This window comes from Myotis daubentonii, chromosome 15, assembly GCF_963259705.1.
Source record: "Myotis daubentonii chromosome 15, mMyoDau2.1, whole genome shotgun sequence".
Classification (NCBI taxonomy): Eukaryota; Metazoa; Chordata; class Mammalia; order Chiroptera; family Vespertilionidae; genus Myotis; species Myotis daubentonii.
In genome coordinates, this window is record NC_081854.1 from 11,345,737 (window position 1) to 11,368,946 (window position 23,210).

The following is a 23,210-nucleotide window of genomic DNA, read 5'->3' on the forward strand; positions in this document are numbered from 1 at the left end:
CCCACACACCCCCACCGTCTCTCCCCTCTCAGTGCCCCCCCACCCCCACCCCAACACCCGCGCCTCCTCCTCATTCTGCCTGCAGTCCCGCCCTCCCCGGAGCTGGTGAAGCGCGTCCGGGATCTCTACCACAAGCGGCTGCCCGATGTCCGCTTCCTCATCCCCGTGCTCAACGGGCTGGAGAAGGTAGGGGACTGGGTGCCCCCCTGTGAACATCCTGGGCCTTAGACCAGTGATCAGTCTCCTCGGCCTGGGCCTCATCTGACCTCAAGCAGCCACTCCCCTCAGCCTGGATTTTCTCCTGTCCTGAGGCCTAAAGGAAACAGAGCAGATCTGTTCCAGCACCCCCACCTCCACCCCCACCCCCGCCCCCAGCATGTTTCCCCGGGATCTTGTTCCCAGCGCGCTGGGAGACCTAGGGTGAGTTCCATCTCCTCTGTGTGAGGAGGGGGTGATGATGATAACACTCCATTTGTGGGGGGAAGTCGGCGAGCTGGTCCCAGGGGTGAGTTCCGCGGCAGGGGCGAGAGGAAGCTGGGCTGTCACCGAGTTGGGGAGAAAGCTCAGCCCTGAGGGGCCAGAGGGAGTGAGAGGAGGAAAGGATCAGAGGCCGGAGCCCAGCCCCCACCCAGGCGAGCCACAGGCCGCTGACCTGCCTCCCCGCCCTCCCCTGTAGAAAGAAGTGATCCAGGCCCTGCCGAAGCTCATCAAACTCAACCCCATCGTGGTGAAGGAGGTCTTCAACCGCCTGCTGGGCACCCAGCACGGTAGGTCAGGCCTGCCCTCCGCTCCCTCCTCTGGGAGGCCCCCTCAGGGGGTCAGGCAGGAAGAAGGGTCCCGGAAATGAGCTGTGGGCGGCTGGGGGGCTGTGATGCCACCTTGAGGGAGGAAGGGCTGCCATCCAGACTCAGCACCATCTAAACACCTGTCCAGCCTCCCGCCCCACCCCCACCCCCACCCCCACCCCGCCTGTGCTCTGCTCTGTGCTGTGTGCTCTGTGCTGTGTGGGTGATGGTTCCAACCACAGCGGAAGCAGCACTGTAGAGCCTGGGGCTGACTCTGTGCTCCTGTCTTCCCTTCCCGGGCCCAAGTGCTTTCTCCCTCAGGCATTCTTGCTGCTCCTCAGTCCTGCCTGAACCCCTGAGCTGTGGGGGAGGGGAATTTTTCTCAGGGTCAAAACGAGAGAGACTTGCCCTGGCAGGTGTGGCTCAGGGGCTGAGTGTCCTCCCTGCACCAGAGGTCACAGGTTTGATTCCCAGTCAGGGCACATGCCCGGTGGGGGTGTGCAGGAGGCAGCCAATCACCAATGTTCCTCTCTCTCTCCCTCTCCCTTCCTCACTTTCTAAAATAAATAAAAACATACTTTTTTAAAAAGAAACAAACTAAACGTTTAACGTAGAAAAATTACCCCAGTGGGTGTTGGAGGCTGTTCACACAACCTGGTGATTTCGAACATCCACGTAGAGTGTCTGGGGGCCCTCAAAACGGCACCTGCAGGGGGCCACCCCCCAGCCGCCGCCGCGGCGTCCGTGTGAGCCTCTGCGGGCACTGCCTGGCCCCGGCCTGGCCCGCAGGTGCCCAGGTGTGTCCGCTGTGCTGAGGACCCCATGAGCTCATCTAGCCCCGCCCTCGGGGGTGCACAGCCAGTGGGGGGGGGGGGGGGGGAGACCGCCAAGCCACACTCAGATGTTGCCCTAACTCGGAGAACCCAGTGGGGGCGGAGAGCGAGAGAAGGCGGCGTTGTGAGGGAGGGCTTCCCGGAGGAGGTGGCTCTCTAGCTGCTGCCTCATTCGGCCCCCCCTTTCTGTGTTCTCGGTCTCCCCCTACTCTAGTCCTTTGTCCCCCCAGTCCCATTGAAGCAGAGGGCGCCCCATCTTCATTCACTGTTCCCCCAATGGGGGGGACTCGGAGATCTCCTCACTGAGGCTTCCATACTGTCCCCCCCCCCCGCCCCCCTCCCCACTGCAGGTGAAGGGAACTCGGCCTTGTCCCCGCTGAACCCCGGAGAGCTGCTGATCGCATTACACAACATCGACTCGGCAAAGTGCGACATGAAGTCCATCATCAAAGGTGAGGCCCTCCCCACCCCCTTACGTGCCTGGCCTCCACGGACCCAGGAAGAGCTCAGCTCCCCCATGCCTCCCGGGAACCCGCCAAGTCGGCCCTTGTGCCACCTGCAGCTCCAACTCAGAGCTTCAACACCCACCCTTGTTTTTCCCCTCCCTCCCTCCTCCTCCTCTTCCTTCTTTTCTCCTTCTAAGAACACAGTGCACGGGCTATGTGCTGGCACAGACTTGCCCTCGAGAAAGTTGGGGAGCCCCTCCCTCCCCCACCCTGGCCCAAGGAGTGAAGCAGAGCCTGCAGCCTAGTGTGTGGGGTGGACAGAGGGCGCCAGGACCCAGGTTGGGCCAGGAGGAGATGCCGAGTCCCGTCTGAGCTCCAGTTGGGGGGGGCGGAGGCGGGGGGGGGGGGGTGATGGTGACAAGGCGAGGGGCTCGCCACCATCAGCAGTTTCATGGTAGCTGCTGAGCCTTTTTCCTGAGTGCCCCCCTGAGCCCGGCTCTCCGGAGTGCCTTACAGGCTGCCTACCAGCCCACACCCGTTACCTGGGGAGCGTGCGGACTTCCATTCTGTAGACGAGGAAGTGGAGCTCCAGAGAGGTTCAGTAACTTGCTTGGGGCCACACAGCACCCACGTGGTGTAGTAAATACAACAGGATCTGGTCAGTGGACCTGAGTTGGAGGCCCAGTCCTGCCGGTCCCACCGGTTCCACCTCTTCTTCTCCCTCAGCTCTCAGCACCCCTCCCCCCCCTCCCCCTCCCCCTCCCCGAGAAGGTTTCTGGTCCAGAAGCCAAGCTTCCCTGCAGCGGAGGTGGACGCCCTTCCTGTCGCTTGCTCACTCGGAAGACACTGTGCTCTGATTCCTCCTGTCCCCTTTCAGAGGCGGTGGCGGTTCCCCTCCTGTCCCTTTACTTCCATGTCAGCGGCTGGGCGCCTAGCCGTCCCCAGCAGGCTCTGCACCTGTTCGGTCGGGAGGGGCTCTAAGCTGTAAGCCCCACCCGGCGAGGAGGCACCGGCCTCCGGGGGCCCTGCCCCACCTGTGCACCAGGCAGGCTGCGTCCTAGAGCAGAAAGGTGGGCAGCTTCCAAGAGAAGCTAGGATCTGGGTTTCAGGAATACCACGGTGAAATGAAAAACCAACTTCCACCAGCCCCTCAGGGAAGGGCCCGGAAGCCGGGTCCGGGAGTGGGCTTACTCTCTCTGGCCACTTTGATGACCTGAGGAAAGTTACGGGCTCATTCCCGACGACGATGCGGCTTTGTGTGCAATTTGAGGGGATTCGCAGACCCCGCCACCCGCTGAGCCCATTCGAGGATCTGGGTTTAGTGCCCGGTTTTCCACGTGAGAACCAAGCCCCTGGAGGTGTCCGCACGGCCTGGCCTTGAGAACGCCCCGCTGCCTCCTGCCAGCCCGGCCCACAGCCTCCCGCTGCTGGCGCTCCCGGCCAGCTATCGTCCCCGCACCCAGTCCAGCCAGTGCCCAGCACGTTTCTCTGCTCAGGCACCAGTAACCCCACTTGACTATAAGCTCCAGATCAAAGTCCAGTCCTGTTTTGTGCACCATCGAACCCCAGTAGCTGATAGTATTAGCAATGCCCCCCATTAAACCACCCTTTCTCTGGCAAGTTGTTCTATCACTAGACCTGCCTTCAAGTCTAGTCCAGCGATTCACTCACTGAGCACTTCTGTTCAGCCCTGTGCTGGGCTGTGCTAGGAACACAGCGGGGATAGAGACAGCTCTGACCCTGCCCTTGCAGGGGTCACAATCCATCCTCAGTAACAACTCAGTGAGCCAGGTTGGGATAGGCGAGCCCAGAGGGGCCACCCAGCCTCTGGTGAGGGACATCAGGGAGGGCTTCCTGGAGGAGAGGACACCTGAGCGGAGGCCACAGAAGGATGAGCAGGGGTGAGGCAACAGAAGAGAAGACCATCCCAGAGAAAGGAAGAAAAATTGCAGAGGCCAAGAGATGCACTTGCATAGCCTGTAATCCTTGAGGAAACCCGCTGGGCCCCCATAGGACTGGATCCCGAGGGCCTCCGGGAGGTGATGGTCAGGTTGAGTTTGAAAAGACCCTTCAGTCTGCTGTGTGGAGGGTGGGTTAGAGGGCTGAGGGGGCAGCCCAGGAGGAGGCTGGGGCAGAGCTGAGGGGGAGGAGAGGGGACGAGGCCAACGTGAGGCTTTGCGGCAAAATAGATGGGAGCTGGGACAGCCTGGAAGTGAGGGGAGGAGCAGCCACCTCAGTGTCCAGCAGGTGCTCTCTGGCACTTTCCTCACTTACACTGTCCGCTGCCCTTTGGCCTAGGTACCCGCCCTGTCCCCTGCCCAGCCTCCTCCCACCTGTCTACCTGTAATTCTTCATCTTCCCCCTTTTCCTAATGGGAGCTGCCCCCTTTCCTTACAGTGCCCGCCCCTGTTCTCCATTAGCCTCGCAAGTATTGGGGCCTTTCTTTTAGCTCAATAAAGACTTCCTGGTTGACAGACTCACATGGCCAGTGGTGTTTGGGGAAGAGGGGGTTCAGAGGCAGTTGGCTGGGGCCTCCCCATTAGCACAATGGATAGGAGCACCACCCGTCCCACTCACGTCAGGGTGCCACCACCCACTCCCGAGGGAGCGGACCCCAGGCCTTGGTGGGTGCTTGTGTTGTGCCAGCCCTCCGTGGGCCCTTGCTGGCCTGGCAGCTGAGCTGGGGAGCTGAGTGTATACCCAGGCTTCCTCACCCTCCCTTATTCCTCTATGGGTCGTGCCCCCACATACTCTAGGCTTGGTGCCCCAGCAGTAGCACATGCCCTATGCCCTGAGGAGGGTTGGGTGTGGGTGGTCCCTTGCTGGTGGAGGGCCATCTCTCTTGTCCACTACGGGGTGTTTATGGAATTCAGAGCTGCCTTCCTGTCTAGTAGGGGTGGAGGTGCTGTGCCGCCCAAATCAAGCCAGAATGGGTCCCCAGCGGTTGACAGCGTGTCTTTCCTGCCTCGGCTCTCCAAGGGTTGTCCTCAGAGGAAGGGCCACGGTCTCCCCACAGTGTCCAGGCAGGAGCTGGCCATGTCTTCCCCCTGGGGCCAAGCCACCAGGCTTGCAAGGACCAGGCCAGTCCCCTCAGGAAGAGACCCTCTGCTGGGGGGGGGGGGGGGGGGCAGTGTCCTGTTTTGCCCGGGGCTTCTGCAAGTTGGTCTGGGTTGCACACGGGCAGAAGGTGGGGCCAATGCTCTCTAAGGGTGGTGGCGCTCCCGCCCCCCGGGGGCAGCCGGGCAGAGAGGACAGGCCCACTCTCCGCCTCCTCGCAGCCACCAACCTGTGCTTTGCGGAGCGGAACGTGTACACGTCGGAGGTGCTGGCCGTGGTGATGCAGCAGCTGATGGAGCAGAGCCCCCTGCCCATGCTGCTCATGAGGACCGTCATCCAGTCCCTGACCATGTACCCCCGCCTGGGGGGCTTCGTCATGAACATCCTGTCCCGCCTCATCATGAAGCAGGTAACCCGCCCTGACCGCCCAGTCCCCGGCAGTGGACTGGCTGCAGCAGGAACTAAGGTAGATGAGGCCGGACGCAGGCTTCTCCAGCCTGCCTGCCTCTCACCCCCTAGAGCAGCGGTTCTCAACCTGTGGGTCGCGACCCCTTTGGGGGGGTCGAACGACCCTTTCACAGGGGTCGCCTAAGACCATCAGAAAACATAATTACATACTGGTTTTGTGATGAATCACTATGCTTTAATTATGTTCAATTTGTAACAATGAAAATACATCCTGCCTATCAGATATTTACATTACGATTCATAACAGTTATGAAGTAGCAACGAAAATAATGTTATGGTTGGGGGTCACCACCACATGAGGAACTGTATGAAAGGGTCGCGGCATTAGGAAGGTTGAGAACCGCTGCCCTAGAGGGAGCCCAGATGAGGAGAGCAAGCTCCACCCACACTGGCCAGGCCTTTGCCCTGCCCTTGGCGCTCCAGGGGTCCGACTTCAGCCATGGGGTAGCTACCTGATGGGTGGGTGGGTGCTAGAAGCAGGCAGTAGACTTCAGGGGTGCGCGTCCCAGGAGAGGCATGGCTGCCCTTTCCCCCACCACTGTGCACCTAGGCAGGATGCATCCTAGAGCTGAAAGGTGGGCCGGTTTTCAAGAGAAGCTAGAAATCTGGGTTTTCAGGAGACCATGATGAAACCGAAAACCTCCACCAGCCCTCAGACGACTCAGCCCACAGGCGGCCACGTTGCTCCATCTGGCTTAGAGGTTAAGTGCAGATTCACACAGACCTGGGTCAAATGTTGGTTCTGCCTCCAGTTACCAGGGTAACCTTGGACAAGTCCCTGCATCTCTCCGGCCTCCTCTGTTTCTCAGGGCGAATGACGCCCCCTGGAGGCCGCTGTGGGAATGAAATGCTCACAACACAGCCTGGGCCTGGCCCAGGGAGACCAGGGTGAAAGGCCACTCTTTTCTTCCCTCCTTGTCCTCCTGCCCCAGCTGCAGCGAGAAGAGGAAGTTAGGTCCTCTGTCAGGAGGTCAGGGCTGTGTGGAGCCCGAAGGGAGTCTGTGATGGCAGGGATGTGAGCCCCAGCAAGGCCCCATCCTGGCACGGTCCTTCCGGTTCCGAGGGTGGCCACTTGCATGCCCCCTCACGCCCCCTTCCTCCCTGCCCCATCCAGGTGTGGAAGTACCCCAAAGTGTGGGAGGGCTTCATCAAATGCTGTCAACGCACCAAGCCCCAGAGCTTCCAGGTCATCCTGCAGCTGCCGCCCCAGCAGCTGGGCGCCGTGTTTGACAAGTGCCCAGAGCTCCGGGAGCCCCTGCTGGCCCATGTCCGCTCCTTCACCCCCCACCAGGTACCCCAAGATGTGGGGTGGCTGGCCCCATGGGTCCGCCCCGGGGGACTGGCGGGGACTCGAGTGGGCAGAGGGGAGCCCTGCAGTGCCACAGCATGTCAAGGGTTCTGGAGGGCCAGGGACCAGCCAGGCATCTGGGGTGCCCAGGAGGGGTCTCTGGGTTAGAGCTCTCCGCAGCACCCCACCCTGCTCTTCCCCTAGCAAGCACACATCCCCAACTCCATCATGGCCATCCTGGAGGCCAGTGGCAAACAGGAGCCGGAGGCCAAGGAGACTCCTGCAGGGCCCCTGGAGGAGGTGAGGGTCCCCAGCCCGACACCGCGCCGCTCTGGGAGGCTCCTGCTGAAAGGGAGGCGGGTGGGGGGCAGGTGCCCTGACTCCGGGCCCATCCTGCTGTCTGCCACCATCCTCAGAGCAGCCTGGGCCGAGCCCCACGCACCCCTGAGCTTCTGTGTGCCCCTCCCGCCCCCAGGATGACCTGGAGCCCCTGGCGCCGGCCCCCGCCCCCGCGCCGGCCCCCAGACCCCCCCAGGACCTCATGGGCCTGCGGCTGGCCCAGGAAAAGGCCTTAAAGCGGCAGCTGGAGGAGGAACAGAAGCTGAAGCCGGGGGGAGCGGGAGCCCCCGCTTCCTCCGCCAGGCCGGGCCCCCCGCAGCCGGACGAAGCCGTGGATTTCCGGGAGGAGGGGCCCGAGGGGGAGACCCCGGCCATCTTCATCAGCGTGGACGAGGACCCGGGGCTGCCGGAGGCCGCCTTGCTGGACTCGAGCCTCGAGGGGCCGCTGCCTAAGGTAGGGCTGGCGCGGCGGAGCGGCGAGGGGGGCAGCGTGTCTCCGGGCCCAGAGGCGGCGGGGCGGCACGGCCCAGCAGCTGTCCTGACCGGCCCCCTCCCGTCCCCAGGAGGCAGCAGCGGGCGCGGCCCCCAAGGAGGAGAGGAGCCCCCAGCCCCGCACCCCGGCCGGCGAAGACCGCGTGAAGACGCCCAGCCCCCCCGCCACGGCCGCCGAGGAAGCCGGGGACCCCGAGACCAAGGGGAACAGCTGACGGGCTTGGGGGGGAGGGGAGTGGGTGGGCGGGGAGGGGTGCTTTGCCTTTCAAAAAAAATAATTAAAAAAAAAGATCGTGGGGGCGCGGTTGTCGTCTCTCTCGCTCAGCACCTCAGCCATGGGCCGCGGGCGGCCGGGGACCCCCACCCCCACCCCACCCCCCGGGCTGCGCCTGCGCGGACGCCCGCCCCGCCCTCCTGGGAAACCGGCAGCTACCGGGCGGGTGCGCGGGCGGGCAACCGGCCGGCCGGTCCGCACGCCTCCCTCCGCGGACGATGGGGGACCCGCCGCCCGACCCCGAGCAGCCGCCGCCCGGCAGCTCCCAGGGCTCCGAGCCGCGGCGCAGCGGGGAGGCCCCCTTCGTCCAGTTCTCGCTGCCCCCGGAGGTGCCGCCGTCGGAGCTCGCAGCCCCGAGGGGCAGCCAGGAGGTGCCGGCGGGCCAGGGCCAGGGCTGGGCGCCGGGGGCCGGCCTGGGCCCCGACGAGGAGCTGCGGGGCAGCGCGGAGTACCCGCTCTCGGACGCCCAGCGCCAGGCCTACCTGGACGAGGACGGGCTGCAGGCCGAGCTCCTGGAGCAGCTGCAGCAGGGCCGGGGCAGCCTCCTCCAGCAGCTGGAGGCGGCCTTCCAGGACCCCCAGCCCGGCGCCGCGGGCCGGTTCGCGTACCAGACAGAGGACCAGCCGTTCGGCGAGGAGGCCCCGCACGGGCCCTACGCGAGCGATGACCCTTCCCTCCAGTTCTCGCCCTCCGAGCTGGGCTTCCTGCCCTTTGACATGGAGGTGTCGGAGCCGGAGCCCCGGGAGCTGGCCGTGCAGAACGCCAAGGCCTACCTGCTGCAGACCAGCATCAGCTGCGACCTGAGCCTGTGAGAGGGCGCCCCGAGCGGGGAGGGACGGGCCCGGCGGGGAGCGGCCCCGCCAAGACCCCCCTCAGGCTCCGGGGGCTCCCCAGTCCGGGGATTGCTCCGGAGCCATCGGATTCGGACTAAATACTAACAGTAGCTGGAAAGCCAATCGTTACTCACCAGGCTTTGTGCCAGCCCTGCACACGTTGCCCTTCGTGCTCACAGCTGAGATGGGCACCTCCACTCTCCCTATTTTATTTTATTTTATTTTTTATATATATTTTATTGATTTTTTACAGAGAGGAAGGGAGAGAGATAGAGAGTTAGAAACGTCGATGAGAGAGAAACATCGATCAGCTGCCTCCTGCACATCTCCTCCTGGGCATGTGCCCGCAACCCAAGTACATGCCCCTGACCGGAATCGAACCTGGGACCCTTCAGTCCGCAAGCCGACACTCTATCCACTGAGCCAAACTGGTTTTGGCCACTGTCCCTATTTTAGAGGAGGAATCAGACACCGAAATGAGGGCCCGCATCCCAGATAACACAGCTCCAATGTGGCAGAGCCAGGATTCCCGCTCAGATGATTGGGGGGCGGGAGCTGGGGGGGAAGGGGCTGCTATTTACTAAACTTTCCTGCTGGAGGAAGGCGCTAGCCAAGGCCACTTGGCTGTAGTCATGTGCATCCCTCAGCCCCCTTCCCCATGACCTCCTCATGAAGCTCGCATTCTAGTGGGAGAAGGGACAATGAATACAATGCATGGGAAGGTGAGAAAATAAGGCAGGATGCGGGGAGAGGGAGCCCACGGTAAAGAGCCTAAGGCCAGGGAAGGCCTCGCTGAGCAGCCACCGTCATCGGTGACCTGAGCATGGTGAGGGAGAGCACCTTGCCAACCACGAAGCGTGTGGGACACAGCAAGTCCGAAGGCTTTAAGGGTGGCTGTGTTTGAGGCACAGCGAGGAAGCTGGTGTGACTAGAGCTAGGGGAGGAGATGAGGGTGCAGAAGTCACAGGTCTTGCTAAAGCACAAAGCGGACACCCCATCCCTCCCATGCTCAGAACCTGCCATGGTTCCCCAGTGTCCTCAAAAGAGGGTTCATGTTCCTCACAGGCCTTAAATATAACTCAGCCCCTGCCTGCTCTCGAAACTTCATCTCCTAGAGCAGCGGTTCTCCACCTGTGGGTCGCCACCCCTTTGGGGGCCGAACGACCCTTTCACAGGGGTCGCCTAAGACCATCGGAAAACACAGATAATTACATATCGTTTTTGTGATTAATCACTATGCTTTCATTATGTTCAATTTGTAACAATGACATTGGGGGTCACCACAACATGAGGAACTGTATGAAAGGGTCGCGGCATTAGGAAGGTTGAGAACCACTAGAGTCAGTCAGCATCAACCAGTCCCACTTCCCCAGCAGTTCCCAGCCCCCTAGAGCTTCAGGTTCCCTTATCAAAAAGCCCTGGCCAGATGCTGACCTCTCCTTACCCTCCCAAATGGATGGCCCTCCACCACCCCCAAGACGTTGCCAAAGGGTTTCCACACCACAGGCGTTCGGATATACACGCTGTGGAAGCAAACCAGTCGGTCCTGGTGTTAAGTCCTGGCTGTGCTACCAAATACAATTAGGCCTCACATTTCCTAAGCCGTAGTTTCCTTATCTGGAGGGTGCGGACCATCATTGTTCCTCATATGACTGCGGTGAGAATTCAACACTGCTCTCAGGCGCCCAACATACTGCCTGACTTGGTGACTGGAAACCATTGCCATACGGTTATCACGCCGGCCTCCGCTCCTACCACAGCCCTTCTCCCTCACTCCCCTCCAGCCATACCGACCTCCTCTGTGTTCCTTCCACACGCTAGGCACACCCTCAGCTCTAGGCCTTTGCACGTCATTCCCAATCACATCATCTATGAACCATGACAGTTTTGCCTCTTCCTTTTCAATACTTCTCTTTTTCATGTCAGATTGCATTGGCTGAAGCCTCCAGTGCAGAATTAAATAGAAGTGAAAGCAGGCATCCCCAATCGATTAGTGGAAAGCACTATAGTCTTTTGTCATGTTTGGTGTGTGCTGTAGGTTCCTTATAGTTATCCTTTACAAGATTATTTAAAATTTGCCTTCTATTCTTGGTTTCCTAGGTTTTTAAAAATCATGAATGGGTGTTGAATTTTATCAAACAACTAGAGGCCCAGTGCATGAAATTCATGCACTTGGTTTGGGGGAGGTGGGGAGGTCCTCAGCCTGGCCTGTGCCCTCTTGCAGACCAGGAGCCCTCAGGGGATGTCCAGGGGGAGCGGACCTAAGTCGTCAGTCGGACATCCTTAGCGCTGCCGTGGAGGCGGGAGAGGCTCCTGCCACTGCTGCTGTGCTCTCCAGCTGTGGGCCTGGCTTGTGGCTGAGCGGCACTCCCCCTGTGGGAGTGCACTGACCACCAGGGGCAGCTCCTGCATTAAGCGTCTGCCCCCTGGTGGTCAGTGCACGTCATAGCGACCGGTCGTTCTGCTGTTCGGTTGATTTGCATATTAGCTTTTTATTATATAGGATTTCTCTGCACCTATTGAGATGATCTTACAGAGCCCCTTTAACACACTGTCATGACGAGTTATAGTTTTTTCTATTTTTCTAACATCCGTCCAGTCTTACATCCCTGTCAATTCACCCAGTTTAACCATGGCGTGTCATCCTTTTGAGCAATTGCTGGACGCCCTTTTGCTTCGGATTTCAGCATCTCTTTCCTAAATGAGATCAGCATGGGATGATTTTCCTTCCTCCTGCTGAAAATTGCAAACCATCCCCTATCCCAGGCATTCCCAGTCCCACTCCCTGCTTTATTGTCTCCTTAGAAATTATCACCCCTGGCAGTATGTATTTTGCATATTTGGTTAATGTCTGTCTCCATCATCAGAATGTCAGCTCCACCCTGTCAGGGATCTTGTCTCCTCTGCTGTGTCCCCGGGGCCAGCCCCAGGGCCAGGCATAGAGCAGTGAGCCGAGCGAGTCATGCCCCCCACCTCCCCCTCCCTCCGGAGGCAGGTATGAGCACCTGGTGAACATGCTGACCAAAATCCTGAACCAGCGCCCAGAGGACCCCTTGTCCATCCTGGAGTCGCTGAACCGCACCACACAGTTGGAGTGGTTCCACCCCAAGCTGGACTCGCTGCGGGATGACCCCGAGATGCAGCCCACCTACGAGATGGCCGAGAGGCAGAAGTCGCTGTTCGTCCGGGGCGGCGGCAGTGCTGAGGGCGAGCAGGAGATGGAGGAGGAGGTGGTGAGTGAGCCCGTGGGGAGGCGTGGCGGGTGAGTGGCGGCCCAGACTTGGGCCTCGCCTGTGCTGAAGCCTGGAAGTGAGGGAGCCTGTGGACTCCAGACATGCAGATGATCTCAGTTTAGTGTGTGTGTGTCCAGGGGCGGGGCCGGGACCCTGTCACAGAGGGCGAAGGGGCACAGGCTTTCTCCCGAGGCCCCTGGAAGCCCAGGAAAGGCTGGTCAGCTCTGCACTTTGGGAAGCCGACTCCAGCTGCCATGTGGAGGTGGAGGCTGGCCTCTCCCCCACTCCCTCCCTCCTCCCTCCCCCAAAATTCCAGCTTTGCGGTGTTTTCTGTGGAACACTGCCTCCTGGGATCTCTCAGCACGGAATTGTCCCCTACCCCCTGGACTCGGTTTCCCCTTTTGTAAGTTGAGACCTGCTAGGAACTCTCCCACTGACTCGTTTCCAGAACTGGACGACTGCTTAAAATTCGGGCGGAGTATTCTTCCACTCGTTCAGGAAACATTTGTTGAGGACTCTCTGTTTATGATCACTCTGACGCCTCTTACGCCCTCTGCGAAGACCTTCAGGGGTGTTGGCTCCTTTCAACCCTGAAACAACCCGCAAGGCAACTGCTACTTATTATGTTCGTACTAGAGGCCCAGTGCACGGATTTGTGCACCGGTGGGGTCCCTTGGCCTAGCCTGTGGGGATCGGGCCAAAACCGGGACATCCCCCAAGGGGTCCTGGATTGCGAGAGGGCACAGGCCGGGCCAAGAGACCCCACCGGTGCACAATCGGGGCCGGGGAGGGATGCAGGAGGTTGGCCAGCTGGCAAGGGACCGCACGAGGGCTCCAGGGCACGTCTAGCCCGTCTAGCCCAGTCCCCATCAGCCAGACCCCAGCAGCAAACTAACCTTCCGGTCGGAGCGTCTGGCCCCTGGTGGTCAGTGCATGTCATAACTAACGGTGGAATGGTGGAATGGTTGGTTAGGCTTTTATATGTATAGATAGATTTGTAGAAGAAGGACTTGGGCTCAGAGGGAATCAGGAAGGCAAGACCTTGGCCTCCAACGCCGTGCTAAGCTCTGCCCGGACTGCAGATGCTGTGTGTCTGTGCTGGCTTCTGAGATGCTAGGATTCTGGTGAGAGTGGGGTGGGATGGTGAGAGAACCAGGAACAACAATCTGGCAAAGAAATGAGCCCTGGTGAGCAGAGTGCACTTGGGAATACAAGTTTTAGGCACGAAGGGGGACAGTTTCGTTTTATTTGAGAATATAGTTTTGCATTTCAAATCAACAGTCTCTCCTGGGGAGGCCCCACCCCCTTAGAACTGCACCTTTGGTCCTACACACCCCAACCCCACACACCGATCAAGTCCTTTAAGGCCCCGCCTCCCTAGAATGCTTTCCCCCTAGAGGCTCCGCCTCCTTAGAACTCGGTGGCTTTTGAAGCTCCGCCCCATTGAAATTCAATCTCTTGGGAGGGTCTGCCCCTTAGAACTTGGAGTTGGAGTTCTTCTTTTTTCTTTTTTTTTAATTGATGTCAGAGAGGAAGGGAGAGGGAAAGAGAGATAGAAACATCAGTGATGAGAGGGAATCATTGATTGGCTGCCTCCTGCATGACGGGATCGTGCCCACAACCTGGGCATGTGCCCTTGACCTGAATCAAACCCAGGACACTTCAGTCCACAGGCTGATGTCCTATCCACTGAGCGAAACGGGCTAGGACGAAAGGAACTGGAGTTCTTTTTTTTTTTTTTAATATATTTTTTATTGATTTCAGAGAGGAAGGGAGAGGGAGAGAGAGATAGAAACATCCATGATGAGAGAGAATCATGGATCGGCTGCCTCTTGCAAGTCCCCCACTGGGCATGTGCCCTTGACCGGAATTGAACCTGGGACCTTTCAGTTCGAAGGCCGACACTCTATCCACTGAGCCAACCCAGCTAGGGCAGGAGCTGGAGTTCGTAATGTGAGGTCTGCAGAAGGGCAAAATGTGGAAGTTTGTGGTCTGTGCAGGCTTCTTGGAAGAGATTCAAAGAAATTGATGGCTCAGCATTTTATATATTATATATTATTACATGTTATATATTCTGTCTGATGGGAGGAAGGGCTCTCACTCTCTCATTTTCTATTTCTTTCCGTGGCTAGCCATGACTCCCTGCTGAGAAATGCCGCCTCGGCCATGGGTGTTTAGCTGTGCAGGATGCTCAGTCTGTTTCTGGACTCGCTAGTCCAGCGGTTCCCAACCTGTAGGTTGCGACCCCTTTGGTGGTCGAACGACCCTTTCAAGGGGTCGCCTAAGACCATCCTGCATATCAGATATTGACATGACGATTCATAACAGTAGCAACATGACAGTTATGAAGTAGCAACGAAAATAATTCTATGGTTGGGTCACAACATGAGGAACTGTATTTAAAGGGCCAGAAGGTGGAGAACCGCTGCTCTAGTCTGTGCCTTCGCTCTCTGGCTGGCTTCCTGCTTGCTGTGGTCAGCGCCGCAGAGCAGGGCTGGCTGTTCGGGAGCCTGAGGCTCTCGTCACTGTGGCCTCTGATGTGAAAAGTTCCTGTTTCCACGTTTACAATCTTAGACTAGCTCTAGCTCAGTGATGGCGAACCTATGACACGCGTGTCAGAGGTAACATGCAAACTCATTTTTTTGGTTGATTTTTCTTTGTTAAATGGTATTTAAATATATAAAATAAATATCAAAAATATAAGTCTTCGTTTTACTATGGTTGCAAATATCAAAAAATTTCTATACGTGACACGGCACCAGAGTTAAGTTGGGGTTTTTCAAAATGCTGACACGCCGAGCTCAAAAGGTTCGCCATCACTGCTCTAGTATTATGGTGTCACAGCCCAAACACTAACACCTTCCTCTACTTGCTGGTACAGGTCACGTTAAGGCAGGAAGCAGGTGATGTCCCAGAAATGGAGACATGTGGCTGAGACGAGATACAGGCTTTCCTCACACCTGAGAGTCAGGTTGCAAGCAGTCCTGGGCTGGCAAGGTGGCTCCCAGCAAAGGGGCACTGAGGGCCGGCTGTCTCCTCCCCTCACCCCTGCCCTCCCGCCCCGAAAGGAGCAGTGTGCAGGGGGGAGCAGCAGAGCCTGATCTGTCCTTCGGGGGCAGTTGACCACTCTTGCTCCAGTCAGCAGTGGCCGGAAGGGCAGGGTGAGAGCGTTTAGATGTGGTTGTGTTGTAGGGCACATGGTGTGAGACCAGTGGGGTGGGACCAGACCTGGGTTCTGGCTAGGAAAGAATTCAGAGCCAAGACTCAAACTGTAAGAGAACATTCACATATAAAATCACAGAGGTAGAGAGAGTAATTAGTAGAAGAAATGGGCTGAGGAGAGGATTATAGAGGCAAGGGATGGGCCCTTGGAGCTGGGGGGTGGCTGGGGAGGGGGATGGGAAAGACACTGGTGTGCTCCCAGCGGGAGAGCGAACTGAGTCCTCCCTCCGAAGGGTTTACAGGGCGGCAGGAGCGGCTGGGTTACCCAGTACTTGGGCTCTCTGGCCTCCAGAAGAGCCAGGCCAGGGAGCAGAGTTCCAGCTGCCTCCCCTCTGCCCTCCACCCTCCCCTCTGCAGGTAGACACGGCCGTGCCCAACGTCATGGAGTCAGCCTTCTACTTCGAACAGGGTGGCGTGGGCCTGAGTTCCGACGAGAGTTTCCGCCTCTTCCTGGCCCTGAAGCAGCTGGTAGAGCAGCAGCCCATCCACACCTGTCGCTTCTGGGGCAAAATCCTGGGGCTCAAGCGCAGCTACCTGGTGGCCGAGGTGGAGTTCCGGGAGGGCGAGGAGGAGGTGGAGGAGGAGGAGGTGGAGGAGCTGACCGAGAGCGGCGAGGTCATGGACGCCCACGGCGAGGAGGAGGGCGAGGAGGACGAGGACAAGGTCGCCGACGTCATCCCCAAGCCGCTCTGGAAGCCACCGCCTGTCATCCCCAAGGAGGAGAGCCGCTCGGGCACCAACAAGTACCTGTACTTCGTGTGCAATGAGCCGGGCCGGCCGTGGACCAAGCTGCCACACGTCACGCCCAGCCAGATCGTGCAGGCCCGCAAGATCAAGAAGTTCTTCACCGGCTACCTGGACGCGCCGGTCATCAGCTACCCGCCCTTCCCGGGCAACGAGGCCAACTACCTGCGCGCCCAGATCGCGCGCATCTCGTCGGCCACGCACATCAGCCCCCTGGGCTTCTACCAGTTCAACGAGGAGGAGGGTGACGAGGAGGAGGAGGGCGGCGCAGGGCGAGACTCCTTCGAGGAGAACCCGGACTTTGAGGGCATCCCCGTATTTGAGCTGGTGGACTCCATGGCCAACTGGGTGCACCACATGCAGCACATCCTTCCGCAGGTGAGAACCCGGCCCCCACCTGTCCCAGAACCGGGGGGCTCAGGTGTGACCCCCCCCTCCCCGTAATATCAGTGTCAATAGCTCTCTGCTGGCCATGGTGCCGAGCCCTCCTTCATTCATTCACTCATCCACCCGTTCCTCATGCACTTGTTCACTCAAAGGTGAGTCAGAATCCTTTGGGGCCAGAGGCATCTTGGAGTTCTGAATTTTTCAGATTTTAGAAAGTCACGGCACGTCCCATGTAGCGTGCGACACCTCAGGCAAGGCTGGGGCTGCAGCTGTGCTCAAAGGCCTCATCGCTCTTTCTGCAGCAAAACTACCCGGCCTCCCTCCCGCCACTCAGGTCAGGGGCGCTGCCAAGTGACTCAGGACAGACTTCTGGTTCTCAGCGCTTTTCGGGTTTTGGCGTTGGTTGTGGATAAGCCCATGTATTTACTCATTCAAGGAAACACTGGCTATAGGCTTAGGATCATTCATTCAATAAATATGTATTGATTCCACAAGGTTTTAATAAATCCAAATAACTCCTCTGGAGATCCGTACAGCTCTCATTGCCACCTCACAGTTGATGAAACTGAACTCTGCAATATACTGTGCACTTGGGTTCATTCATTCCTTCAGCAAACACTTACCAGCTCTTCAGTGTCTCATGTAGCCCAACAGCAATCCAATGGGGGAGGCATCTCTAACACCCCCATTTCACAGCTGGGAAAACCGAGGCTTATGCGGGCTGCCCAATGTCGGCTCCACAGGGCAGAGATTTGGGGTCTCTTTCCTCAAGGGTGCACCCCAGCACCTAGAGCAGAGCCTGTGTATAGTAGGTGCTCATTAAGTATCTGATGAATGAATGAATGAATGAATGAATGAATGCACAGATGGGGGCCGCACAGCTCTCAGGAGGCAGGAGTCCTTACCTCAGTGCAACAGCTATCTGGGCCCATTATCTGCCCCCAACTTATGTGACTAACCCTGTCCTCCTGCCCTTACCTGGGTCCCTGAGGACAGCCCCCAGGGTCCTGCCTGGCCCTGCACCGCCTCCCAGAGTGCAGGCTGTCCTCTGTCCTCCGGGTGCCGCCTGACTTTCCCCCACCCCCAGGGCCGCTGCACTTGGGTGAACCCTTTGCAGAAGAAGGAGGAGGAGGAGGAGCTGGGGGAGGAGGAAGAGAAGGCCGATGAGGGGATGGAGGAGGCGGAGCAGGAGATCGGGCCCCCTTTGCTGACGCCACTCTCAGAAGATGCAGGTAAGGGCTTCCTCACCTTGTGCCTCCAGCCGGAAGTGGGGGGGGGATGAGAAAGGGCCAAGCTAGAACATTGCAGGGTCATCTCTCGGAGCCTAAGCTGTTCTCTCACCTATAAAACGGACATGATGACAGGCTTCCTCCTGGGGTTACGGAAAGCGTCCACCTTGTGAGTTGCGTCTGGTGCACAGAAGGGCAGTGCCCACCTGGGGTGATGTGGGCTTGGGGAACGAGAGAGAGAGAGAGAGAGAGAGAGAGAGAGAGAGAGAGAGAGAGAGAGAGTTAGGGGGGCCTCCCCAGAAGAGGAGGAGCTTGGGTGGGATTTGGGGGCCTCAGGCACCTGGAGGAAGCAGGCAGCAGGGGCTGAGATGGGAGTGGGCGTGGACAGAGCCCATGTGAGCCCTGCGCTGCCCTGTGCCCTCTGGTCCAAACCAATGGCCCCGGAGGGAGAATGGCAGCCGCTGGCCCAGATTAGTACCTCCCTTCCGGGTGCAGCCACTGAGGCTCCGACGGACGGCATGGCTCCCTGGGGCGCGCGGGCAGAGGGTGGTCCCCAGCAGGGTTCCAGCGCTGAAGCCACCACAGTTCCCTCCACACCCCTCTTCACCCCGTCCCGCCCCTCCCTGGGCATGGGCAGCCAGCAGTGGAGCCTCTGACCTCCTGGTGCTCTCCACGTCCCCACAGAGATCATGCACATGCCACCCTGGACGGCCCGCCTGTCCTGCGCCCTCTGCCCGCAGTACTCCGTGGCGATCGTGCGCTCCAACCTCTGGCCGGGGGCCTATGCCTTCGCCGTCGGCAAGTAGGTCTCCTCCTCCCGGTCTCCCAGCAGAGGGCGCCCCACCAGGCCGGCGGGGCAACTCGCCGGGCTGGGCAGAGATTGGGAGGGGAGCCCCCCTTCAGGAAGCCCCCAAGGCTGAGCCCCTCTCTCTGCTGCCAGGGGTTCCACTGGCCTAAATGAGAAATCCCAGACCAAGGGGGAAGCCCCTCGGATAAGAGAACGGGGGACCAGAGAGGGGGAGGGGCTGGGCCCAGGGAACACAGCATGTGCAGGACTCAAACTTGGATCTCTGGTCCCCTGGCCCAGGCTTCCCTGCTGTGGGCGTGACAGCCGACGGGACTCAGGGTGGCCCTGACAAGCGCAATCTCCTCCCTGGGGGAGCTAACTGCTCCCCTGGGCCCCGTGGCCAGTTCTTCCCATTTGAAGGGTCTTCCTTCTCTGGGCCACAAGTCTTCCCCGCCAGTTGCTCCCCAAGATTTTCAGGCCGAAATCACTTTTGCATCTTCCCACTCGCAGCTACACACTCCCACCAGCCCCTCAGCCCCTCTTACCAGGCGCATCCCAGCCTTTCTGACCAGCCACTAGAGGGCGCCACCTGCGGCCACAGGGCGAGCGTACTTACCAGGTCTGTCCACCAGATGGCACGGCGATTTTTCACAGACTCTCCTTTTCTATTCGCTACCATGACACACAGTCGAGGTGGGAATTCATGTCATCTTGATACTTTAACCACGCGCTTGGCGATTATTATTTTTCCTCCTCCAGAAGCAGGGAAGAGGCACGCTTGCTTTCGCCAGCACACTTCTGGCCACACCCTAGTTTGCCAATATCCCTCTGAAAACAAAAGATCGAAATCAGGAGCTCCAGTCACCCATCCACCCTATATCCCCTAACCACTTATCTGTCCCGCCCACCACCCAGTCATTCATCCATCCAGGCATCCATCCACTCATCTATCCATCCATTCATCCATCTTTTTTTTTTTTTTTCACTATGAAAGACTTGAATACCACTGTTTGCCAGCTGTGTGCTGGGCCCCAGGTCCTTTGTTGGAAAGGCAGACATGGATCCTGCCCTGGGAGCAGACACAGGAAACATGAACGTTAATTGTGTAACATCTCTCACCCCCCACTCACTCCTCCAGCAAACCCTCCCCCAAAATCCTGTTACAAACTAAGATGAGTACCACTAAGGAGGATGGAGGGACCAATGGAGGGACAGCTTTTATCTGTCACGCCTGGAAGGGATCAAGGAAGGATTCCTGAGGAAAGCAGCCTTGATCTGAAATCTCTGGGGGAAGAAAGAAGTCATGGGGCGAGGGAGGGAGGCAGAAGGACAATCTGGACTAGAGTGTGTCATGCTGAGTGCTGGGACGCGCTGGGGGGTCTGTTGAAGCTCAGGTCCTGTAGGCATGGGTCTGGGGTGGAGGCCCGGACTCTGCCTTCCTAGCAAGCTCAGCCTCCGGATCAGCAAGGTCAAAGTCAGACTGCTCCCATGACAACCTCTCCATCCCCATCTCTCCTGCTGTCTGTCTCTCTCTCCCTACTTCTCTCTGCCTCTCACCCTGTCTCTCAGTTTATTCTCCTCTTTGCTCCTCATTTCCTCCCCAGTTAAAACTGGGGAGAGGTGAACTGGCCGGGACCCGACGGATTCTGTCCTGTGTATCATCTCCTCCCGTTAGGGCGCAGGCCCCGCAGCAGGAATTCTTGTCAGCTTTGTCACTGCTAGCGAGGTCCCCACATCTAGACCAGTGCTGTCCGTCATAGATGAAATAGGAGCCACATATGGCATTTTAAATTTCCCAGTGGCCTTACTCAAAAGGTAAAAATAGCCCTGGCTGGTTTGGCTCAATGGATAGAGCGTCGGCCTGTGGACTAAAGGGTTCCGGGTTTGATTCCTGTCAAGAGCACATGCCCGGGTTGTGGGCTTGATCCCCAGTCCGGGACGTGCAGGAGGCAGCCAAATCAATGATTCTCTCTCATCATTGATGCCTCAATCTCTTTCTCCCTTCCTCTTTGAAATCAATAAAAATATATATTTTTTTAAAAGGTAAAAATAAACAGACAACATTCATTTTAATATATTTTATTTAACCCCAAATACCAAAATATTATTACAACATGAAATCAATAATGTAATAATGGTAGATGAGCTATTTTACATTCTCCTCTTTCATACTAAGTCTTTGGAATCGAGCTGAGTTTATATTTACAGCACCTCTCAATCTGGACCTAAATTTTAATTGGAAATACTTGACCTATATCCACAGTTCACAACCTTTACAATTGCAAAAGTAGACTCGTGTACCCAAGTTGTCCCAGTCATACTTAGATGTTTCCAATATTGAATTGAGTATTGGCTTCATTCTTTAAATTTAAATGAATTAAAACTAAATAAAAATCCACTCCCCCCAACAACAGCAGAATACAGATTCTTCTCAAGTGCGCATGGAACATTCCCCAGGAGAGACCATATGCTAGGCCATGAGACAAGTCTTAATGGATTTGAAAGGATTGATCATAGAAAATAAGTTTTCTGACAACACTGGGATGCAATTAGAAATCAGTAACAGAGGGAAATTCACACACATGTAGAAATCAACACATTCCTGAGTCGCCAATGGGTCATAGAAGAAATCACAAATGAAATTAGAAAAGTAAATACATTCAGGGTTTGGGGTGTACTAGCCACGTTTCACGTGCGCAGTAGCCGCCGTTGGACAGTCTGGCCCTTAATATCTGCACAGTATTTAAGGAACAAATGAACAGAACAGCCCAGTGGGCACGCTTCTCCCTACCCCACACAACTTTTCCATCTGCTGTGTCTGTGCTGACTGCCACGCTAACGACCTCTAGGCCGGGGCCTGGGCGGGAGGACTTCCCAGTATCTCACTGCCCCTCCAGGAAGTTTGAGAACATGTACATCGGCTGGGGCCACAAGTACAGTCCAGACAACTTCAACCCGATGCTGCCACCGCCCATCCAGCAAGAGTACCCCAGCGGCCTGGAGATCATGGAGATGAGCGACCCCACGGTGGAGGAGGAGCAGGCCCTGAAGGCTGCCCAGGAGCAGGCCCTGGCGGCTGCGGAGGAAGAGGAAGAGGATGAGGAAGAAGATGAGGACGAGGACCCGGAGGACTGAGGCCCGACAGGCCCCTCCCCCAACCAGGTAGAGAGATAGATAGATAGCGTGTTGTTCCTTATACATAGTTATGAGCTATTTTTTCACTGTTAGTTTGCTCTCTGCCCCTGGAAGGCAGCTGCTCTGAATGAAATGTTCTCATGGCATTATGACCCGGTCATTTATTCATTTGCTCACCAATCTGTTGGCACGACCTCCTCGTCGGGGCTCTCGGGCTCTGCTGGGAACCCTGACACTGCTCTGCATAGTCTCTCCCCTCTGTTTCACTTACTCACTCATCTGGACATGAAATGCCTCTGTGAGGCTAGGCCTGTGTGCTCAGTTGGTGGGAGCGTTGTCCTGTGCTCCGAGGGTTCTATTTCCAGTCAGGGCACATACCTGGGTTGCAGGTTCGATCCCCGGAGGGGGCAAATACACAGGACGCAACCAGGGAGGCAACCGACAGAGGTTTCTCTCATTTCCCCTCTCTCTAAATTGGCATGTCCTTGGGTGAGGATTTAAATATTAAAAATAAAATAAAAAGCCTCCTGTCAGCTCAGTCCAGCCCAGGGGGCACAGAGATGACCAAGCAGCCTCTGGTTTCTCACGGCTCTTACTCTACAGGGGAGATGGGAGCGTCCCAGGCAATGACAACGCAGATGGTGCTGCCCGGAGGACTGACAGAGCCCCTCAGCTGGCTCTTAAAGGGTCAGGAGCAGCCCTGGCTGGGTAGCTCTGTTGCTTAGAGCATCAACCCGATATGCTAAGTTTGCAGGTTTGATCCCTGGTCAGGGCACATACAAGAATCAACCAATGAACGAATAAGTGAAACAACAAATCGGTCTCTCTCTCCCAACTTAGTAAAACAAAAGGGGGGGCCCTAACCGGTTTGCTCAGTGGATAGAGCATTGGCCTGCAGACTCAAGGGTCCCCCAGGTTCCATCCCGGTCAAGGGCATGTACCTTGGTTGCAGACACATCCCCAGTAGGGGGTGTGCAGGAGGCAGCTGATCGATGTTTCTCTCTCATCGATGTTCTAACTATCCCTCTCCCTTTCTCTCTGTAAAAAATCAATAAAATATATTTAAAAAAAAGAGGGGAGGAGTGAATGACAGAGTGGGGAAGGGCATTCCAAGCAGAGGAACAGCATGTGCAGAGGCCCAAGGGTAAGAGAGATGATGATGTACTGAGGTAGCTTCTCGAACCTCATTTTTGGGGACATGGTGTGAGGATTTAGTGGTGAGAGATGTGACAGGAAAGCAGTTGGCAGGAAATAGATCGTCCAGGGCTTAACTTTGCCCTGAGAGCACTAGGGAGCCACAGATGGACTTTTCAGCAGGGGAGGGCCTGGTCATGTTTGTGCTTCAGACATACCTCTCTAGATGCCACGGGGAGGGTAGACAGGAGAGTGAGACAGGAGCCTGGGAGAGCAGAAATAAGGCTGGTTCGGGGCCCGGAGCAGGAGAAGAGCAGGTTGGACCATGGCTGTGCAGAAGGGGCTGGAAACGAGGATTTTAGGTGACAGAATGCAAGACCTGAGGACAGGAAGCAGGGAGGGGGGGCGAAGGATTGTACAAATCTAGGCAGACACTCAGGTCTGGGGGGTGATAGTGCTGGCCCTAAGAATGGGTCACAGGAGAGGAGCAGGATGTGGAGTAAGATGTCAAGTTAGTTCATTGT

At 57.6% G+C, this 23,210-nt stretch overlaps 2 protein-coding genes across 4 annotated transcripts in view; both read left to right on the forward strand.

Annotated features, from left to right (window-relative positions):
• The window catches only part of SYMPK (symplekin scaffold protein), a 38,925-nt gene extending 30,921 nt beyond the window's left edge, over positions 1-8,004 (forward strand). For all 3 annotated transcript variants that reach the window (XM_059666114.1, XM_059666113.1, XM_059666112.1), the window contains 8 exons: positions 86-186; positions 677-767; positions 1,969-2,070; positions 5,343-5,530; positions 6,704-6,880; positions 7,082-7,177; positions 7,353-7,670; positions 7,780-8,004. In XM_059666114.1, coding sequence (XP_059522097.1) covers positions 86-186; positions 677-767; positions 1,969-2,070; positions 5,343-5,530; positions 6,704-6,880; positions 7,082-7,177; positions 7,353-7,670; positions 7,780-7,923 — 1,217 coding nt within the window. In that variant the 3' untranslated portion in view covers positions 7,924-8,004. The remainder of the gene's footprint in view (positions 1-85; positions 187-676; positions 768-1,968; positions 2,071-5,342; positions 5,531-6,703; positions 6,881-7,081; positions 7,178-7,352; positions 7,671-7,779) is intronic.
• Positions 8,005-8,128: 124 nt separating this feature from the next.
• On the forward strand, positions 8,129-22,350 carry RSPH6A (radial spoke head 6 homolog A). Its single transcript, XM_059666099.1, has 6 exons — positions 8,129-8,790; positions 11,811-12,048; positions 15,628-16,392; positions 17,489-17,633; positions 18,315-18,432; positions 21,315-22,350. Exons 1-6 carry the CDS (start codon positions 8,201-8,203, stop codon positions 21,550-21,552), a joined length of 2,094 nt encoding a protein of 697 aa, XP_059522082.1. The 5' UTR covers positions 8,129-8,200; the 3' UTR covers positions 21,553-22,350.
• Positions 22,351-23,210: the final 860 nt, after the last annotated feature.

Bases quoted from the DNA above. Each gene is read 5' to 3' on its own strand.
- RSPH6A (XM_059666099.1), top strand. From the start codon at position 8,201: ATGGGGGACCCGCCGCCCGACCCCGAGCAGCCGCCGCCCGGCAGCTCC. The intron at 16,393-17,488 runs GTGAGAACCCGG...CCCCACCCCCAG, and splicing joins TGCAGCACATCCTTCCGCAG to GGCCGCTGCACTTGGGTGAA. The intron at 17,634-18,314 runs GTAAGGGCTTCC...ACGTCCCCACAG, and splicing joins GCCACTCTCAGAAGATGCAG to AGATCATGCACATGCCACCC.